This window comes from Oncorhynchus keta, chromosome 15, assembly GCF_023373465.1.
Source record: "Oncorhynchus keta strain PuntledgeMale-10-30-2019 chromosome 15, Oket_V2, whole genome shotgun sequence".
In the NCBI taxonomy this organism is placed as follows: Eukaryota; Metazoa; Chordata; class Actinopteri; order Salmoniformes; family Salmonidae; genus Oncorhynchus; species Oncorhynchus keta.
In genome coordinates this window covers 271,172-291,521 of record NC_068435.1, presented here as the reverse complement: position 1 = coordinate 291,521, position 20,350 = coordinate 271,172, and the positions used below count along the sequence as shown (strand labels likewise).

Below are 20,350 nucleotides of genomic sequence, written 5' to 3'. Positions count from 1 at the left end.
CTGTAGCGGTATTAACTCTGTCTGTTGTCTGCTGTCCTGTAGCGGTATTAACTCTGTCTGTTGTCTGCTGTCCTGTAGCGGTATTAACTCTGTCTGTTGTCTGCTGTCCTGTAGCGGTATTAACTCTGTCTGTTGTCTGCTGTCCTGTAGCGGTATTAACTCTGTCTGTTGTCTGCTGTCCTGTAGCGGTATTAACTCTGTCTGTTGTCTGCTGTCCTGTAGCGGTATTAACTATGTCTGTTGTCTGCTGTCCTGTAGCGGTATTAACTCGGTCTGTTGTCTGCAGAGTGCTGTCCTGTAGCGGTATTAACTCTGTCTGTTGTCTGCAGAGTGTTGTCCTGTAGCGGTATTAACTCTGTCTGTTGTCTGCAGAGTGTTGTCCAGTAGCGGTATTAACTCTGTCTGTTGTCTGCAGAGTGCTGTCCTGTAGCGGTATTAACTATGTCTGTTGTCTGCTGTCCTGTAGCGGTATTAACTCTGTCTGTTGTCTGCAGAGTGTTGTCCTGTAGCGGTATTAACTCTGTCTGTTGTCTGCAGAGTGTTGTCCAGTAGCGGTATTAACTCTGTATGTTGTCTGCAGAGTGCTGTCCTGTAGCTGTATTAACTCTGTCTGTTGTCTGCAGAGTGTTGTCCTGTAGAGGTATTAACTCTGTCTGTTGTCTGCAGAGTGCTGTCCTGTAGCGGTATTAACTCTGTCTGTTGTCTGCAAAGTGTTGTCCTGTAGCGGTATTAACTCTGTCTGTTGTCTGCAGAGTGTTGTCCTGTAGCGGTATTAACTCTGTCTGTTGTCTGCAGAGTGCTCTCCTGTAGCGGTATTAACTCTGTCTGTTGTCTGCAGAGTGTTGTCCTGTAGCGGTATTAACTCTGTCTGTTGTCTGCAGAGTGTTGTCCAGTAGCGGTATTAACTCTGTCTGTTGTCTGCAGAGTGCTGTCCTGTAGCGGTATTAACTATGTCTGTTGTCTGCTGTCCTGTAGCGGTATTAACTCTGTCTGTTGTCTGCAGAGTGTTGTCCTGTAGCGGTATTAACTCTGTCTGTTGTCTGCAGAGTGTTGTCCAGTAGCGGTATTAACTCTGAATGTTGTCTGCAGAGTGCTGTCCTGTAGCTGTATTAACTCTGTCTGTTGTCTGCAGAGTGTTGTCCTGTAGAGGTATTAACTCTGTCTGTTGTCTGCAGAGTGCTGTCCTGTAGCGGTATTAACTCTGTCTGTTGTCTGCAAAATGTTGTCCTGTAGCGGTATTAACTCTGTCTGTTGTCTGCAGAGTGTTGTCCAGTAGCGGTATTAACTCTGTCTGTTGTCTGCAGAGTGCTGTCCTGTAGTGGTATTAACTCTGTCTGTTGTCTGCAGAGTGTTGTCCAGTAGCAGTATTAACTGTGTCTGTTGTCTGCAGAGTGCTGTCCTGTAGCGCTATTAACTCTGTCTGTTGTCTGCAGAGTGCTGTCCTGTAGCGGTATTAACTCTGTCTGTTGTCTGCAGAGTGTTGTCCAGTAGCGGTATTAACTCTGTATGTTGTCTGCAGAGTGCTGTCCTGTAGCTGTATTAACTCTGTCTGTTGTCTGCAGAGTGTTGTCCTGTAGAGGTATTAACTCTGTCTGTTGTCTGCAGAGTGTTGTCCTGTAGCGTATTAACTCTGTCTGTTGTCTGCTGTCCTGTAGCGGTATTAACTCTGTCTGTTGTCTGCTGTCCTGTAGCGGTATTAACTCTGTCTGTTGTCTGCTGTCCTGTAGCGGTATTAACTCTGTCTGTTGTCTGCTGTCCTGTAGCGGTATTAACTCTGTCTGTTGTCTGCTGTCCTGTAGCGGTATTAACTCTGTCTGTTGTCTGCTGTCCTGTAGCGGTATTAACTCTGTCTGTTGTCTGCTGTCCTGTAGCGGTATTAACTCTGTCTGTTGTCTGCTGTCCTGTAGCGGTATTAACTCTGTCTGTTGTCTGCTGTCCTGTAGCGGTATTAACTATGTCTGTTGTCTGCTGTCCTGTAGCGGTATTAACTCTGTCTGTTGTCTGCAGAGTGCTGTCCTGTAGCGGTATTAACTCTGTCTGTTGTCTGCAGAGTGTTGTCCTGTAGCGGTATTAACTCTGTCTGTTGTCTGCAGAGTGTTGTCCAGTAGCGGTATTAACTCTGTCTGTTGTCTGCAGAGTGCTGTCCTGTAGCGGTATTAACTATGTCTGTTGTCTGCTGTCCTGTAGCGGTATTAACTCTGTCTGTTGTCTGCAGAGTGTTGTCCTGTAGCGGTATTAACTCTGTCTGTTGTCTGCAGAGTGTTGTCCAGTAGCGGTATTAACTCTGTATGTTGTCTGCAGAGTGCTGTCCTGTAGCTGTATTAACTCTGTCTGTTGTCTGCAGAGTGTTGTCCTGTAAGGTATTAACTCTGTCTGTTGTCTGCAGAGTGCTGTCCTGTAGCGGTATTAACTCTGTCTGTTGTCTGCAAAGTGTTGTCCTGTAGCGGTATTAACTCTGTCTGTTGTCTGCAGAGTGTTGTCCTGTAGCGGTATTAACTCTGTCTGTTGTCTGCAGAGTGCTCTCCTGTAAGCGGTATTAACTCTGTCTGTTGTCTGCAGAGTGTTGTCCTGTAGCGGTATTAACTCTGTCTGTTGTCTGCAGAGTGTTGTCCAGTAGCGGTATTAACTCTGTCTGTTGTCTGCAGAGTGCTGTCCTGTAGCGGTATTAACTATGTCTGTTGTCTGCTGTCCTGTAGCGGTATTAACTCTGTCTGTTGTCTGCAGAGTGTTGTCCTGTAGCGGTATTAACTCTGTCTGTTGTCTGCAGAGTGTTGTCCAGTAGCGGTATTAACTCTGTATGTTGTCTGCAGAGTGCTGTCCTGTAGCTGTATTAACTCTGTCTGTTGTCTGCAGAGTGTTGTCCTGTAGAGGTATTAACTCTGTCTGTTGTCTGCAGAGTGTTGTCCTGTAGCGGTGTATTAACTCTGTCTGTTGTCTGCAGAGTGTTGTCCAGTAGCGGTATTAACTCTGTATGTTGTCTGCAGAGTGCTGTCCTGTAGCTGTATTAACTCTGTCTGTTGTCTGCAGAGTGTTGTCCTGTAGAGGTATTAACTCTGTCTGTTGTCTGCAGAGTGCTGTCCTGTAGCGGTATTAACTCTGTCTGTTGTCTGCAAAGTGTTGTCCTGTAGCGGTATTAACTCTGTCTGTTGTCTGCAGAGTGTTGTCCAGTAGCGGTATTAACTCTGTCTGTTGTCTGCAGAGTGCTGTCCTGTAGTGGTATTAACTCTGTCTGTTGTCTGCAGAGTGTTGTCCAGTAGCAGTATTAACTCTGTCTGTTGTCTGCAGAGTGCTGTCCTGTAGCGCTATTAACTCTGTCTGTTGTCTGCAGAGTGCTGTCCTGTAGCGGTATTAACTCTGTCTGTTGTCTGCAGAGTGTTGTCCTGTAGCGGTATTAACTCTGTCTGTTGTCTGCAGAGTGCTGTCCTGTAGCGGTATTAACTCTGTCTGTTGTCTGCAGAGTGCTGTCCTGTAGCGGTATTAACTCTGTCTGTTGTCTGCAGAGTGCTGTCCTGTAGCGGTATTAACTCTATCTGTTGTCTTTCTCAGGTCCTCACTTCGTGGACTATCTTGGTTTCCAGGTCACCCCAGAATGCAACGTGCTGCTGAAGGCCACGGTAAGGTTCTATAACAGTAAGGTTCTATGACGGTAGGGTTCCATATTTCACTGTAAGGTTTATCTATGATGGTAATGTTCTATATATGATAAGGATGTATGACGGTAGGTTTTATCTATGACGGTAGGTTATATCTATGACGGTGGGTTCTATCTATGACGGTAGGTTTTATCTATGACGGTAGGGTTTTATCTTTGATAGTAGGATTTGATCTATGACGGTAGGGTTTTATCTATGACGGTGGGTTCTATCTATGACGGTAGGTTTTATCTATGACGGTAGGGTTTTATCTTTGATAGTAGGGTTTTATCTATGATAGTAGGGTTTATCTATGATAGTAGGGTTTTATCTATGACAGTAGGATTTTATCTATGACGGTAGGTTTTATCTATGACGGTAGGGTTTTATCTATGACGGTGGGTTTTATCTATGATAGTAGGGTTTTATCTATGACGGTAGGGTTTTATCTATGACGGTAGGTTTTATCTATGACGGTAGGTTTTATCTATGACGGTAGGGTTTTATCTATGACGGTAGGGTTTATCTATGACGGTAGGTTATATCTATGATAGTAGGGTTTTATCTATGACGGTAGGGTTATATCTATGACGGTGGGTTTTATCTATGACGGTGGGGTTTTATCTATGACGGTAGGTTATATCTATGATAGTAGGGTTTTATCTATGATAGTAGGGTTTTATCTATGATAGTAGGGTTTTATCTATGACGGTAGGGATTTATCTATGACGGTAGGTTATATCTATGATAGTAGGGTTTTATCTATGATAGTAGGGTTTTATCTATGATAGTAGGGTTTTATCTATGACGGTAGGTTTTATCTATGATAGTAGGGTTTTATCTATGACGGTGGGTTATATCTATGACGGTAGGTTATATCTATGATAGTAGGGTTTTATCTATGATAGTAGAGTTTTATCTATGATAGTAGGGTTTTATCTATGACGGTAGGTTATATTTATGATAGTAGGGTTTTATCTATGATAGTAGGGTTTTATCTATGACGGTGGGTTATATCTATGACGGTAAGGTTCTATCTATGACGGTAAGGTTCTATCTATGACGGTAGTTTTTATCTATGACGGTAGGTTTTATCTATGATAGTAGGGTTTTATCTATGACGGTGGGTTATATCTATGACGGTAAGGTTCTATCTATGACGGTAGGGTTTTATCTATGACGGTAGGTTTTATCTATGACAGTAGGGTTTTATCTATGACGGTAGGTTTTATCTATGATAGTAGGGTTTATCTATGACGGTAGGTTTTATCTATGACGGTAGGGTTTTATCTATGACGGTAGGGTTTTATCTATGACGGTAGGGTTTTATCTATGACGGTAGGATTTATCTATGACGGTAGGGTTTTATCTATGACGGTAGGTTTTATCTATGACGGTAGGTTTTAACTATGACGGTAGGTTTTATCTATGACGGTAGGTTTTATCTATGACGGTAGGTTTTATCTATGATAGTAGGGTTTTATCTATGACGGTAGGTTTTATCTATGACGGTAGGGTTATATCTATGACGGTAGGTTTATCTATGATAGTAGGGTTTTATCTATGACGGTAGGGTTATATCTATGACGGTAGGTTTTATCTATGACGGTAGGGTTTTATCTATGACGGTAGGGTTATATCTATGACGGTAGGGTTTTATCTATGACGGTAGGGTTTTATCTATGACGGTAGGGTTATATCTATGACGGTAGGTTTTATCTATGACGGTAGGGTTTTATCTATGACGGTAGGGTTTTATCTATGACGGTAGGGTTTTATCTATGACAGTAGGGTTTTATCTATGACGGTAGGTTTTATCTATGACGGTAGGCTTTTATCTATGATGGTAGGGTTTTATCTATGACAGTAGGGTTTTATCTATGACGGTAAGGTTCTATCTATGACAGTAGGGTTTATCTATGACAGTAGGGTTTATCTATGACAGTAGGGTTTTATCTATGATGGTAAGGTTCGATCTATGACGGTAGGTTTTATCTATGACGGTAGGGTTTATCTATGACGGTAGGGTTTTATCTATGACAGTAGGGTTTTATCTATGACAGTAGGGTTTTATCTATGACAGTAGGGTTTTATCTATGACGGTAGGGTTTTATCTATGACAGTAGGGTTTTATCTATGACAGTAGGGTTTATCTATGACAGTAGGGTTTTATCTATGACAGTAGGGTTTTATCTATGACGGTAAGGTTCTATCTATGACGGTAATGTTTTATCTATGACGGTAATGTTTTATCTATGACGGTAGGTTTTATCTATGACAGTAGGGTTTTATCTATGACAGTAGGGTTTTATCTATGATAGTAGGGTTTTATCTATGACGGTGGGTTATATCTATGATAGTAGGGTTTTATCTATGACGGTAGGGTTTTATCTATGACGTAGGGTTTTATCTATGATAGTAGGGTTTTATCTATGACAGTAGGGTTTTATCTATGACGGTAGGGTTTATCTATGACAGTAGGGTTTTATCTATGATAGTAGGGTTTTATCTATGACAGTAGGGTTTTATCTATGACAGTAGGGTTTTATCTATGACGGTAGGGTTTTATCTATGATAGTAGGGTTTTATCTATGACAGTAGGGTTTTATCTATGACAGTAGGGTTTTATCTATGACAGTAGGGTTTTATCTATGACGGTAAGGTTCTATCTATGACGGTAGGGTTTATCTATGACAGTAGGGTTTTATCTATGACGGTGGGTTTTATCTATGACAGTAGGGTTTTATCTATGACGGTAGGGTTTTATCTATGACGGTAGGTTTTATCTATGACGGTAGGGTTTTATCTATGACGGTAGGGTTTTATCTATGACGGTGGGTTTTATCTATGACGGTAGGGTTTTATCTATGACGGTAGGGTTATATCTATGACAGTAGGGTTATATCTATGACGGTAGGGTTATATCTATGATGGTGGGTTTTTATCTATGACGGTAGGGTTATATCTATGACAGTAGGGTTATATCTATGACGGTAGGGTTATATCTATGACAGTAGGGTTATATCTATGACGGTGGGTTTTATCTATGACAGTAGGGTTTTATCTATGACGGTGGGTTATATCTATGACGGTAGGTTATATCTATGACGGTAGGGTTTATCTATGACGGTAGGTTATATCTATGACGGTAGGTTATATCTATGACGGTAGGTTATATCTATGACGGTAGGGTTTATCTATGACGGTAGGGTTTATCTATGACGGTAGGTTATATCTATGACGGTAGGTTATATCTATGACGGTAGGTTATATCTATGACGGTAGGGTTTATCTATGACGGTAGGTTATATCTATGACGGTAGGTTATATCTATGACAGTAGGGTTATATCTATGACGGTGGGTTTTATCTATGACAGTAGGGTTTTATCTATGACGGTGGGTTATATCTATGACGGTAGGGTTATATCTATGATGGTAGGTTATATCTATGACGGTAGGGTTTATCTATGACGGTAGGGTTTATCTGACGGTAGGGTTTATCTATGACGGTAGGGTTTTATCTATGACGGTGGGTTATATCTATGACAGTGGGGTTCTATCTATGACGGTGGGTTATATCTATGACAGTGGGGTTCTATTTTTGACGGTAGATTTATTCTATGTCGGTAGGTTATATTTATGACGGTAGGATTCTATCTATGACGGAAGGGCTCCATATTTGACTGTAAGGATCGATCTATGATGGTAATGTTCTATATATGGTAAGGATGTATGACGGTAGGTTTTATCTATGAAGGTAGACACATTTCAGTTGGACAACTGACTAGGTATCCCCTTTCCCTTCCCTATGTCAGGGTTATATCTATAACAAAGGTTATATGATGGTAGGTTTCCATCTTTAACAGAAGGACTCTGTCTGTGATGGTTAGGTTGTATCTATGATGGTAGTATTCTACAGTGCCTTGCGAAAGTATTCAGCCCCCTTGAACTTTGCGACCTTTTGCCACATTTCAGGCTTCAAACATACAGATATAAAACTGTATTTTTTTGTGAAGAATCAACAACAAGTGGGACACAATCATGAAGTGGAACGACATTTATTGGATATTTCAAACTTTTTTAACAAATCAAAAACAGAAAAATTGGGCGTGCAAAATTATTCAGCCCCTTTACTTTCAGTGCAGCAAACTCTCTCCAGAAGTTCAGTGAGGATCTCTGAATGATCCAATGTTGACCTAAATGACTAATGATGATAAATACAATCCACCTGTGTGTAATCAAGTCTCCGTATAAATGCACCTGCACTGTGATAGTCTCAGAGGTCCGTTAAAAGCGCAGAGAGCATCATGAAGAACAAGGAACACACCAGGCAGGTCCGAGATACTGTTGTGAAGAAGTTTAAAGCCGGATTTGGATACAAAAGATTTTAAGCTTTAAACATCCCAAGGAGCACTGTGCAAGCGATAATATTGAAATGGAATGAGTATCAGACCACTGCAAATCTACGAAGACCTGGCCGTCCTCTAAACTTTCAGCTCATACAAGGAGAAGACTGATAAGAGATGCAGCCAAGAGGCCCATGATCACTCTGGATGAACTGCAGAGATCTACAGCTGAGGTGGGACACTCTGTCCATAGGACAACAATCAGTCGTATATTGCACAAATCTGGCCTTTATGGAAGAGTGGCAAGAAGAAAGCCATTTCTTAAAGATATCCATAAAAAGTGTTGTTTAAAGTTTGCCACAAGCCACCTGGGAGACACACCAAACATGTGGAAGAAGGTGCTCTGGTCAGATGAAACCAAAATTGAACTTTTTGGCAACAATGCAAAACGTTATGTTTGGCGTAAAGCAACACAGCCCATCACCTGAACACACCATCCCCACTGTCAAACATGGTGGTGGCAGCATTATGGTTTGGGCCTGCTTTTCTTCAGCAGGGACAGGGAAGATGGTTAAAATTGATGGGAAGATGGATGGAGCCAAATACAGGACCATTCTGGAAGATGGAGTCTGCAAAAGACCTGAGACTGGGACGGAGATTTGTCTTCCAGCAAGACAATGATCCAAAACATAAAGCTAAATCTAGAATGGAATGGTTCAAAAATAAACATATCCAGGTGTTAGAATGGCCAAGTCAAAGTCCAGACCTGAATCCAATCGAGAATCTGTGGAAAGAACTGAAAACTGCTGTTCACAAATGCTCTCCATCCAACCTCACTGAGCTCGAGCTGTTTTGCAAGGAGGAATGGGAAAATTTTCAGTCTCTCGATGTGCAAAACTGATAGAGACATACCCCAAGCGACTTACAGCTGTAATCGCAGCAAAAGGTGGCGCTACAAAGTATTAACTTAAGGGGGCTGAATAATTTTGCACGCCCAATTTTTCTGTTTTTGCTTTGTTAAAAAAGTTTGAAATATCCAATAAATGTCGTTCCACTTCATGATTGTGTCCCACTTGATGTTGATTCTTCACAAAAAATACAGTTTTATATCTTTATGTTTGAAGCCTGAAATGTGGCAAAAGGTCGCAAAGTTCAAGGGGGCCGAATACTTTCGCAAGGCACTGTATATATTACTGTAAGGTTCTATGACGTAAGGATCTATCTACGATGGTGGGGTTCTATATATTACTGTAGGGTTCTATGACATAAGGATCTATCTACGATGGTAGGGTTCTATATATTACTGTAGGGTTCTATGACATAAGGATCTATCTACGATGGTAGGGTTCTATATATTACTGTAGGGTTCTATAACGTAAGCTTATATCCATGAGGGTAGGGTTCTATCTGTGATTCTACAGTTCTATTTATTTGGTAGGGCTCTATTTATGCCGGTTTCATCATGGTTAGGTTTCATCTATGACTGTAGGTTATAGCTATAGCAGTAAGGTTATATCTATGATGGTTAGGTTTCCTCTATGAAGGTAAGGTTTACCTTTAGCAGTAAGGTTTTATCTATGATGGTAGTGTTCTATGATGGATCAAGAAGGAAGGGTTGTATCTATGACGATAGACCATTCTGTTATAGATACTATCCTATGATGGTAAGGATCTATAACAGAATGTTTCTATGACTGTATGGTTCTGTCTATGATGGTAAGGATCTATAACAGAATGTTTCTATGACTGTATGGTTCTGTCTATGATGGTAAGGATATATAACAGAATGTTTCTATGACTGTATGGTTCTGTCTATGACGGTAAGGATATATATAAGAGAATGTTTCTATGACTGTATGGTTCTGTCTATGATGGTAAGGATATATAACAGAATGTTTCTATGACTGTATGGTTCTGTCTATGATGGTAAGGATCTATAACAGAATGTTTCTATGACTGTATGGTTCTGTCTATGATGGTAAGCTTCTATCTACAGTACCAGTCAAACTTTTGGACACACCTACTCAATCAAGGGTTATGACGATACGTTTTTCTGATGTTAGAACCATACTGTCAAAGATATAACTTTAATATCATAGATATCTCTTCCATCATAGATGGAACCTTATTGTCATAGATAGGGTTATATCTTTGACAGTATGGTTATATATTGGGGCGGCAGCGTAGCCTAGTGGTTAGAGCGTTGGACTGGTAACCGGAAGGTTGCGAGTTCAAACCCCCGAGCTGACAAGGTACAAATCTGTCGTTCTGCCCCTGAACAGGCAGTTAACCCACTGTTCCCAGGCCGTCATTGAAAATAAGAATGTGTTCTTAACTGACTTGCCTGGTTAAATAAAGGTAAAATAAAAAAATAAAAAAATAAATATCTATGACAATAAGGTTCAATATATGATGGCAGTGTTCTATCTATAATGTTAAGGTTATATCTTTGATGGTAGGTTTCTATCTATGACAGTACCCTACTGTCATAGATAGAACCTTAACATTATAGATATAAGCCTACCATCATAGATAGAACATAACAGAAAGGTTATATCTATGATGGTAGGGTTCTATCTATAATGGTTGGACTCGATCTATGATGGTAAGGTTCTATGATGAATCAAAATAATAAATAAAAATAATAATAATAATAATTTATTATTTATTTATATGAATCAAGAAGGTAGGATTATATTTATGACAGTGTGGTTCTATGATGGATCAAGACGGCAGGGTTCTATCTAACAGAAAGGTTATGTGACGGTAGGGTTCTATCTAACAGAAAGGTTATGTGACGGCAGGGTTCTATCTAACAGAAAGGTTATGTGACGGCAGGGTTCTATCTAACAGAAAGGTTACGTGAAGGTAAGGTTCTATCTAACAGAAAGGTTATGTGACGGTAGGGTTCTATCTAACAGAAAGGTTATGTGACGGTAGGGTTCTATCTAACAGAAAGGTTATGTGAAGGTAAGGTTCTATCTAACAGAAAGGTTATGTGACGGCAGGGTTCTATCTAACAGAAAGGTTATGTGACGGCAGGGTTCTATCTAACAGAAAGGTTATGTGACGGTAGGGTTCTATCTAACAGAAAGGTTATGTGACGGTAGGGTTCTATCTAACAGAAAGGTTATGTGACGGCAGGGTTCTATCTAACAGAAAGGTTATGTGACGGCAGGGTTCTATCTAACAGAAAGGTTATGTGACGGCAGGGTTCTATCTAACAGAAAGGTTATGTGACGGCAGGGTTCTATCTAACAGAAAGGTTATGTGACGGTAGGGTTCTATGACGGTAGGGTTCTATCTAACAGAAAGGTTATGTGACGGTAGGGTTCATCTAACAGAAAGGTTATGTGATGGCAGGGTTCTATCTAACAGAAAGGTTATGTGACGGCAGGGTTCTATCTAACAGAAAGGTTATGTGACGGTAGGGTTCTATCTAACAGAAAGGTTATGTGACGGTAGGGTTCTATCTAACAGAAAGGTTATGTGACGGCAGGGTTCTATCTAACAGAAAGGTTATGTGACGGTAGGGTTCTGTCTAACAGAAAGGTTATGTGACGGTAGGGTTCTATCTAACAGAAAGGTTACGTGAAGGTAAGGTTCTATCTAACAGAAAGGTTATGTGACGGCAGGGTTCTATCTAACAGAAAGGTTATGTGACGGCAGGGTTCTATCTAACAGAAAGGTTATGTGACGGTAGGGTTCTATCTAACAGAAAGGTTATGTGACGGCAGGGTTCTATCTAACAGAAAGGTTATGTGACGGCAGGGTTCTATCTAACAGAAAGGTTATGTGACGGTAGGGTTCTATCTAACAGAAAGGTTATGTGACGGTAGGGTTCTATCTAACAGAAAGGTTATGTGACGGCAGGGTTCTATCTAACAGAAAGGTTATGTGACGGTAGGGTTCTGTCTAACAGAAAGGTTATGTGACGGTAGGGTTCTATCTAACAGAAAGGTTATGTGAAGGTAGGGTTCTATCTAACAGAAAGGTATGTGACGGCAGGGTTCTATCTAACAGAAAGGTTATGTGACGGCAGGGTTCTATCTAACAGAAAGGTTATGTGACGGTAGGGTTCTATCTAACAGAAAGGTTATGTGACGGTAGGGTTCTATCTAACAGAAAGGTTATGTGACGGCAGGGTTCTATCTAACAGAACGGTTATGTGACGGCAGGGTTCTATCTAACAGAAAGGTTATGTGACGGCAAGGTTCTATCTAACAGAAAGGTTATGTGACGGCAGGGTTCTATCTAACAGAAAGGTTATGTGACGGTAGGGTTCTATCTAACAGAAAGGTTATGTGACGGTAGGGTTCTATCTAACAGAAAGGTTATGTGACGGTAGGGTTCTATCTAACAGAAAGGTTATGTGATGGCAGGGTTCTATCTAACAGAAAGGTTATGTGACGGCAGGGTTCTATCTAACAGAAAGGTTATGTGACGGTAGGGTTCTATCTAACAGAAAGGTTATGTGACGGTAGGGTTCTATCTAACAGAAAGGTTATGTGACGGCAGGGTTCTGTCTAACAGAAAGGTTATGTGACGGTAGGGTTCTATCTAACAGAAAGGTTATGTGAAGGTAAGGTTCTATCTAACAGAAAGGTTATGTGACGGCAGGTTCTATCTAACAGAAAGGTTATGTGACGGCAGGGTTCTATCTAACAGAAAGGTTATGTGACGGTAGGGTTCTATCTAACAGAAAGGTTATGTGGACGGTAGGGTTCTATCTAACAGAAAGGTTATGTGACGGCAGGGTTCTATCTAACAGAAAGGTTATGTGACGGCAGGGTTCTATCTAACAGAAAGGTTATGTGACGGTAGGGTTCTATCTAACAGAAAGGTTATGTGACGGTAGGGTTCTTTCTAACAGAAAGGTTATGTGACGGTAGGGTTCTATCTAACAGAAAGGTTATGTGACGGTAGGGTTCTATCTAACAGAAAGGTTATGTGACGGTAGGGTTCTATCTAACAGAAAGGTTATGTGACGGCAGGGTTCTATCTAACAGAAAGGTTATGTGACGGCAGGGTTCTATCTAACAGAAAGGTTATGTGACGGTAGGGTTCTATCTAACAGAAAGGTTATGTGACGGTAGGGTTCTATCTAACAGAAAGGTTATGTGACGGTAGGGTTCTATCTAACAGAAAGGTTATGTGACGGTAGGGTTCTATCTAACAGAAAGGTTATGTGACGGCAGGGTTCTATCTAACAGAAAGGTTATGTGACGGCAGTGTTCTGTCTAACAGAAAGGTTATGTGACGGCAGGGTTCTATCTAACAGAAAGGTTATGTGACGGTAGGGTTCTATCAAACAGAAAGGTTATGTGACGGCAGGGTTCTATCTAACAGAAAGGTTATGTGACGGTAGGGTTCTATCTAACAGAAAGGTTATGTGACGGTAGGGTTCTATCTAACAGAAAGGTTATGTGACGGTAGGGTTCTATCTAACAGAAAGGTTATGTGACGGCAGGGTTCTATCTAACAGAAAGGTTATGTGACGGCAGGGTTCTATCTAACAGAAAGGTTATGTGACGGCAGGGTTCTATCTAACAGAAAGGTTATGTGACGGCAGGGTTCTATCTAACAGAAAGGTTATGTGGACGGCAGGGTTCTATCTAACAGAAAGGTTATGTGACGGCAGGGTTCAATCTAACAGAAAGGTTATGTGACGGCAGGGTTCTGTTTAACAGAAAGGTTATGTGACGGTAGGGTTCTATCTAACAGAAAGGTTATGTGACGGCAGGGTTCTGTCTAACAGAAAGGTTATGTGACGGCAGGGTTCTGTCTAACAGAAAGGTTATGTGACGGTAGGGTTCTATCTAACAGAAAGGTTATGTGACGGTAGGGTTCTATCTAACAGAAAGGTTATGTGACGGTAAGGTTCTATCTAACAGAAAGGTTATGTGACGGTAGGGTTCTATCTAACAGAAAGGTTATGTGACGGTAGGGTTCTATCTAACAGAAAGGTTATGTGACGGTAGGGTTCTATCTAACAGAAAGGTTATGTGACGGTAGGGTTCTATCTAACAGAAAGGTTATGTGACGGCAGGGTTCTATCTAACAGAAAGGTTATGTGACGGTAGGGTTCTATCTAACAGAAATGTTATGTGACGGCAGGGTTCTATCTAACAGAAAGGTTATGTGACGGCAGGGTTCTATCTAACAGAAAGGTTATGTGACGGTAGGGTTCTATCTAACAGAAAGGTTATGTGACGGTAGGGTTCTATCTAACAGAAAGGTTACGTGACGGCAGGGTTCTATCTAACAGAAAGGTTATGTGACGGCAGGGTTCTATCTAACAGAAAGGTTATGTGACAGTAGGGTTCTATCTAACAGAAAGGTTATGTGACTGTACGGTTCTATCTAACAGAAAGGTTATGTGACGGCAGGGTTCTATCTAACAGAAAGGTTATGTGACGGCAGAGTTCTGTCTAACAGAAAGGTTATGTGACGGTAGGGTTCTATCTAACAGAAAGGTTATGTGACGGTAGGGTTCTATCTAACAGAAAGGTTATGTGACGGTAGGGTTCTATCTAACAGAAAGGTTATGTGACGGCAGGGTTCTATCTAACAGAAAGGTTATGTGACGGTAGGGTTCTATCTAACAGAAAGGTTATGTGACGGTAGGGTTCTATCTAACAGAAAGGTTATGTGACGGCAGGGTTCTATCTAACAGAAAGGTTATGTGACGGTAGGGTTCTATCTAACAGAAAGGTTATGTGACGGCAGGGTTCTATCTAACAGAAAGGTTATGTGACGACAGGGTTCTATCTAACAGAAAGGTTATGTGACGGTAGGGTTCTATCTAACAGAAAGGTTATGTGACGGTAGGGTTCTATCTAACAGAAAGGTTATACGACGGTAGTGATCTATCTAACAGAAAGGTTATGTGACGGCAGGGTTCTATCTAACAGAAAGGTTATGTGACGGTAGGGTTCTATCTAACAGAAAGGTTATGTGACGGTAGGGTTCTATCTAACAGAAAGGTTATGTGACGGTAGGGTTCTATCTAACAGAAAGGTTATGTGACGGCAGGGTTCTATCTAACAGAAAGGTTATGTGACGGTAGGGTTCTATCTAACAGAAATGTTATGTGACGGCAGGGTTCTATCTAACAGAAAGGTTATGTGACGGCAGGGTTCTATCTAACAGAAAGGTTATGTGACGGTAGGGTTCTATCTAACAGAAAGGTTATGTGACGGTAGGGTTCTATCTAACAGAAAGGTTACGTGACGGCAGGGTTCTATCTAACAGAAAGGTTATGTGACGGCAGGGTTCTATCTAACAGAAAGGTTATGTGACAGTAGGGTTCTATCTAACAGAAAGGTTATGTGACTGTACGGTTCTATCTAACAGAAAGGTTATGTGACGGCAGGGTTCTATCTAACAGAAAGGTTATGTGACGGCAGAGTTCTGTCTAACAGAAAGGTTATGTGACGGTAGGGTTCTATCTAACAGAAAGGTTATGTGACGGTAGGGTTCTATCTAACAGAAAGGTTATGTGACGGTAGGGTTCTATCTAACAGAAAGGTTATGTGACGGCAGGGTTCTATCTAACAGAAAGGTTATGTGACGGTAGGGTTCTATCTAACAGAAAGGTTATGTGACGGTAGGGTTCTATCTAACAGAAAGGTTATGTGACGGCAGGGTTCTATCTAACAGAAAGGTTATGTGACGGTAGGGTTCTATCTAACAGAAAGGTTATGTGACGGCAGGGTTCTATCTAACAGAAAGGTTATGTGACGACAGGGTTCTATCTAACAGAAAGGTTATGTGACGGTAGGGTTCTATCTAACAGAAAGGTTATGTGACGGTAGGGTTCTATCTAACAGAAAGGTTATACGATGGTAGTGTTCTATCTAACAGAAAGGTTATGTGACGGCAGGGTTCTATCTAACAGAAAGGTTATGTGACGGTAGGGTTCTATCTAACAGAAAGGTTATACGATGGTAGTGTTTTATCTATGATGTTAGGCTTCTATCTTTGACGGTAATGTTCTATGACAGATCAAGACGGTACGGAACTGTCTATGACTGAAGGATTCAATTATGGGTTACGATAGTGTTCTATCTATGACAAAGGTTCTATGGCGGGAGGGTTCTACCTTTAACAGAAGGGTTCTGTCTATGACTTTTAGGTTCTATCTATGACAGTAGGGTTCTATCGATAATGGTAAGTTTCTATCTATGGCAGTAGGTTTTTTAAATCTATGACGGTACTGATCTATATATTACTGTACGGTTCTTTGACGGTAAGGATCTATCTTTGATGGTAGGGTTTTATCGATGAAGGAAAGTTGTATCTATAACAGAATGGTTCAATGACTGTAAGGTTCTATTATAACATAAATGTTCTATCTGTGACAAAAGGGTTCTATGACAATAGGTTCTATCTTTGACGTTGCTTATACAGTGCATACGAAAAGTATTCAGACCCCTTGACTTTTCCACATTTTGTTATGTTGCAGCCTTATTCTAAAATAGATTAAATAAAACATCCTCATCAATCTTCACACAATACCCGTAATGACAAATCAAAACACGTTTTTAGAAATACCTTAATTATTTAAGTATTCCGACCATATGCTATGAAACTCGAAATTGAGCTCAGGTGCATCCTGTTTCCATTGATCATCCTTGAGATGTTTCTACAACTTGATTGGAGTCCAGCTGTGGTAAATTCAATTGATTGGACATGATTTGGAAAAGCACACACTTGTCTATATAAGGTCCCATAGTTGACAGTGCATGTCAGAGCAAAATCCAAGCCATGAGGTTGAAGGAATTGTCCGTAAAGCTCAGAGACAGGATTGTGTCGAGGCACAGATCTGGGGAAGGGTACCAAAACATTTCTGCAGCATTGAAGGTCCCAAGAACACATTGGCCTCCATCATTCTTAAATGGAAGAAGTTTGGAACCACCAAGACTCTTCCTAGAGCTGGCCTCCTGACCAAACTGAGCAATCGGGGAGAATGGCCTGGGTCAGGGTGTTGATCAAGAACCCGATGGTCACTGTGACAGAGCTCCAGAGTTCCTCTGTGGATATGGGAGAACGTTTCAGAAGGACAACACACTCTGCCGAACTCCACCAATCAGGCCTTTATGGTAGAGTGGCCAGGCAGAAGTCACTCCTCAGTAAAAGGCACATGACAGCCTGCTTGGTGTCTTGACACTCAGACCATGATAAACAAGATCAACTGTTCTGATGAAACCAAAATGTAACTCTTTGGCCTGAATGCCAAGCGTCACATCTGGAGGAAGCCTGGCTCAATCCCTACGGTGAAGCATGGTGGTGGCAGCATCATGCTGTGGGGATGTTTTTCAGCGGCAGGGACTGGGAGACTAGTCAGGATCGAGGGAAAGATGAACGGAGCAAAGTACCGAGAGATCCTTGATGAAAACCTGCTCCAGAGCGCTCAGGACCTCAGACTGGGCGAAGGTTCACCTTCCAACAGGACAACAACCCTAAGCACACAGCCAAGACAATGCAGGAGTGGCTTCGGGACAAGTCTCTGAATGTCCTTGAGTGGCCCAGCCAGAGCCCGGACTTGAACCCGATCGAACATCTCTGGAGAGACCTGAAAATAGCTGTGCAGCGATGCTCCCCATCCAACCTGACAGAGCTTGAGAGGATCTGCAGAGAAGAATGGGAGAAACTCCCCAAAACACAGGCTGTGTCGTCATACACTTTCCAGAAACAAGTCTCTCACTGTTGCCACTTGCTATAGCCCTCCCTCTGTCCCCAGCTGTGCCCTCGATACCATATGTGAATTGATTGCCCCCATCTATCTTCTGAGCTCGTGCTACTAGGTGACCTAAACTGGGACATGCTTAACACCCCGGCCATCCTACAATCCAAGTTTGATGCCCTCAATCTCACAATGAACAGACCAGATATAACTCCAAATCCGTAAACACGGGCACCCTCATAGATGTCATCCTAACTAACTCGCCCTCCAAATACACCTGTTGTTTTCAACCAAGATCTCAGCGATCACTGACTCATTGCCTGCATCCGTAAGGGGTCTGCGAGCAAACGACCACCCCTCATCACTGTCAAACGCTCCCTGAAACACTTCTGCGAGCAGGCCTTTCTATTCGACCTGGCCCGGGTATCCTGGAATGATATTGACCTCATCCCGTCAGTAGAGGATGCCTGGTTCTTCATTAAAAGTGACTTCCTCACCATCTTAAATAAGCATGCCCCATTCAAAAATGTTAGAACTAGGAATAGATATAGTCCTTGGTTCACTCCAGACCTGTCTGCCCTTGACCAACACAAAACATCCTGTGGCGTTCTGCATTAGCACCGAATAGCCCCCGTGATATGCAACTTTTCAGGGAAGTTAGGAACAAATATACACAGGCATTAAGGAAAGCTAAGGCTAGCTTTTTCAAACAGAAATGTGCATCCTGTAGTACTAACTCAAAAGGTTCTGGGACACTAAAGTCCATGGAGAATAAGAGCACCTCCTCCCAGTTGCCCACTGCATTGAGGCTAAGAAACACTGTCGCCACTGATAAATCCACTATAATTGAGCATTTCAATAAGCATTTCTCTACGGCTGGCCATGCTTTCCACCTGGTTACCCCAGTCAACTGCCCGGCACCACAGCAATCCGCCAAAGCCCCCACCATTTCTCCTTCACCCAAATCCAGATAGCTGATGTTCTGAAAGAGCTGCAGAATCTGGACCCCTACAAATCAGCCGGGCTAGACAATCTGGGCCCTCTTTCTAAAAGTATCTGCCGAAATTGTTGCAACCCCAAATCGGAGGGCCTGTTGTCCGGACCTGTGGCAGTCTATGGGGTGCGACAGGATCCTCGGGCCGACTCTCTTCTCTGTATACATAAATGATGTTGCTCTTGCTGCTGGTGATTCTCTGATCCACCTCTACGCAGACGACACCATTCTGTATACTTCGGGCCCTCGTTGGACACTGTGTTAACTAACCTCCAGACGAGCTTCAATGCCATACAACTCTCCTTCCGTGGCCTCAAACTGCTCTTAAGGGCTCCGGGCAGCCGAGCGGAAACGGAGGAAAACTCGCCTCCTGCGGACCTGGAATCCTTTCGCTCCCTCCTCTCTACATTTTCCTCTTCTGTCTCTGCTGCTAAAGCCACTTTCTACCACTCTAAATTCCAAGCTTCTGCCTCTAACCCTAGGAAGCTCTTTGCCACCTTCTCCTCCCTCCTGAATCCCCCCTCCTCCCTCTCTGCAGATGACTTCGTCAACCATTTTGAAAAGAAGGTCGACGACATCCGATCCTTGTTTGCTAAGTCAAACGACACCGCTGGTTCTGCTCACACTGCCCTACCCTGTGCTCTGACCTCTTTCTCCCCTCTCTCTCCAGATGAAATCTTGCGTCTTATGACGGCCGGCCGCCCAACAACCTGCCCGCTTGACCCTATCCCCTCCTCTCTTCTCCAGACCATTTCCGGAGACCTTCTCCCTTACCTCACCTCGCTCATCAACTCATCCCTGACCGCTGGCTACGTCCCTTCCGTCTTCAAGAGAGCGAGAGTTGCACCCTTCTGAAAAAACCTACACTCGATCCCTCCGATGTCAACAACTACAGACCAGTATCCCTTCTTTCTTTTCTCTCCAAAACTCTTGAACGTGCCGTCCTTGGCCAGCTCTCCCGCTATCTCTCTCAGAATGACCTTCTTGATCCAAATCAGTCAGGTTTCAAGACTAGTCATTCAACTGAGACTGCTCTTCTCTGTATCACGGAGGCGCTCCGCACCGCTAAAGCTAACTCTCTCTCCTCTGCTCTCATCCTCCTAGACCTATCGGCTGCCTTCGATACTGTGAACCATCAGATCCTCCTCTCCACCCTCTCCGAGTTGGGCATCTCCGGCGCGGCCCACGCTCTCACCACTGGTGTCCCCCAGGGCTCTGTTCTAGGCCCTCTCCTATTCTCGCTATACACCAAGTCACTTGGCTCTGTCATAACCTCACATGGTCTCACGCTTGATTGCGTCCTACCTGACAGGTCGCTCCTACCAGGTGGCGTGGCGAGAATCTGTCTCCTCACCACTCGCTCTCACCACTGGTGTCCCCAGGGCTCTGTTCTAGGCCCTCTCCTATTCTCGCTATACACCAAGTCACTTGGCTCTGTCATAACCTCACATGGTCTCTCCTATCATTGCTATGCAGACGACACACAATTAATCTTTCCTTTCCCCCTTCTGATGACCAGGTGGCGAATCGCATCTCTGCATGTCTGGCAGACATATCAGTGTGGATGACGGATCACCACCTCAAGCTGAACCTCGGCAAGACGGAGCTGCTCTTCCTCCCGGGGAAGGACTGCCCGTTCCATGATCTCGCCATCACGGTTGACAACTCCATTGTGTCCTCCTCCCAGAG

At 42.7% G+C, this 20,350-nt stretch overlaps 1 protein-coding gene across 1 annotated transcript in view; it reads left to right on the top strand.

Moving 5' to 3' along the window:
• Positions 1-20,350, top strand: part of myom1a (myomesin 1a (skelemin)) — a 198,575-nt gene that overhangs the window by 153,518 nt on the left and 24,707 nt on the right. The window contains exon 25 of the mRNA XM_052462696.1: positions 3,547-3,614. Within this exon, the coding sequence (XP_052318656.1) occupies positions 3,547-3,614 (68 nt within the window). The remainder of the gene's footprint in view (positions 1-3,546; positions 3,615-20,350) is intronic.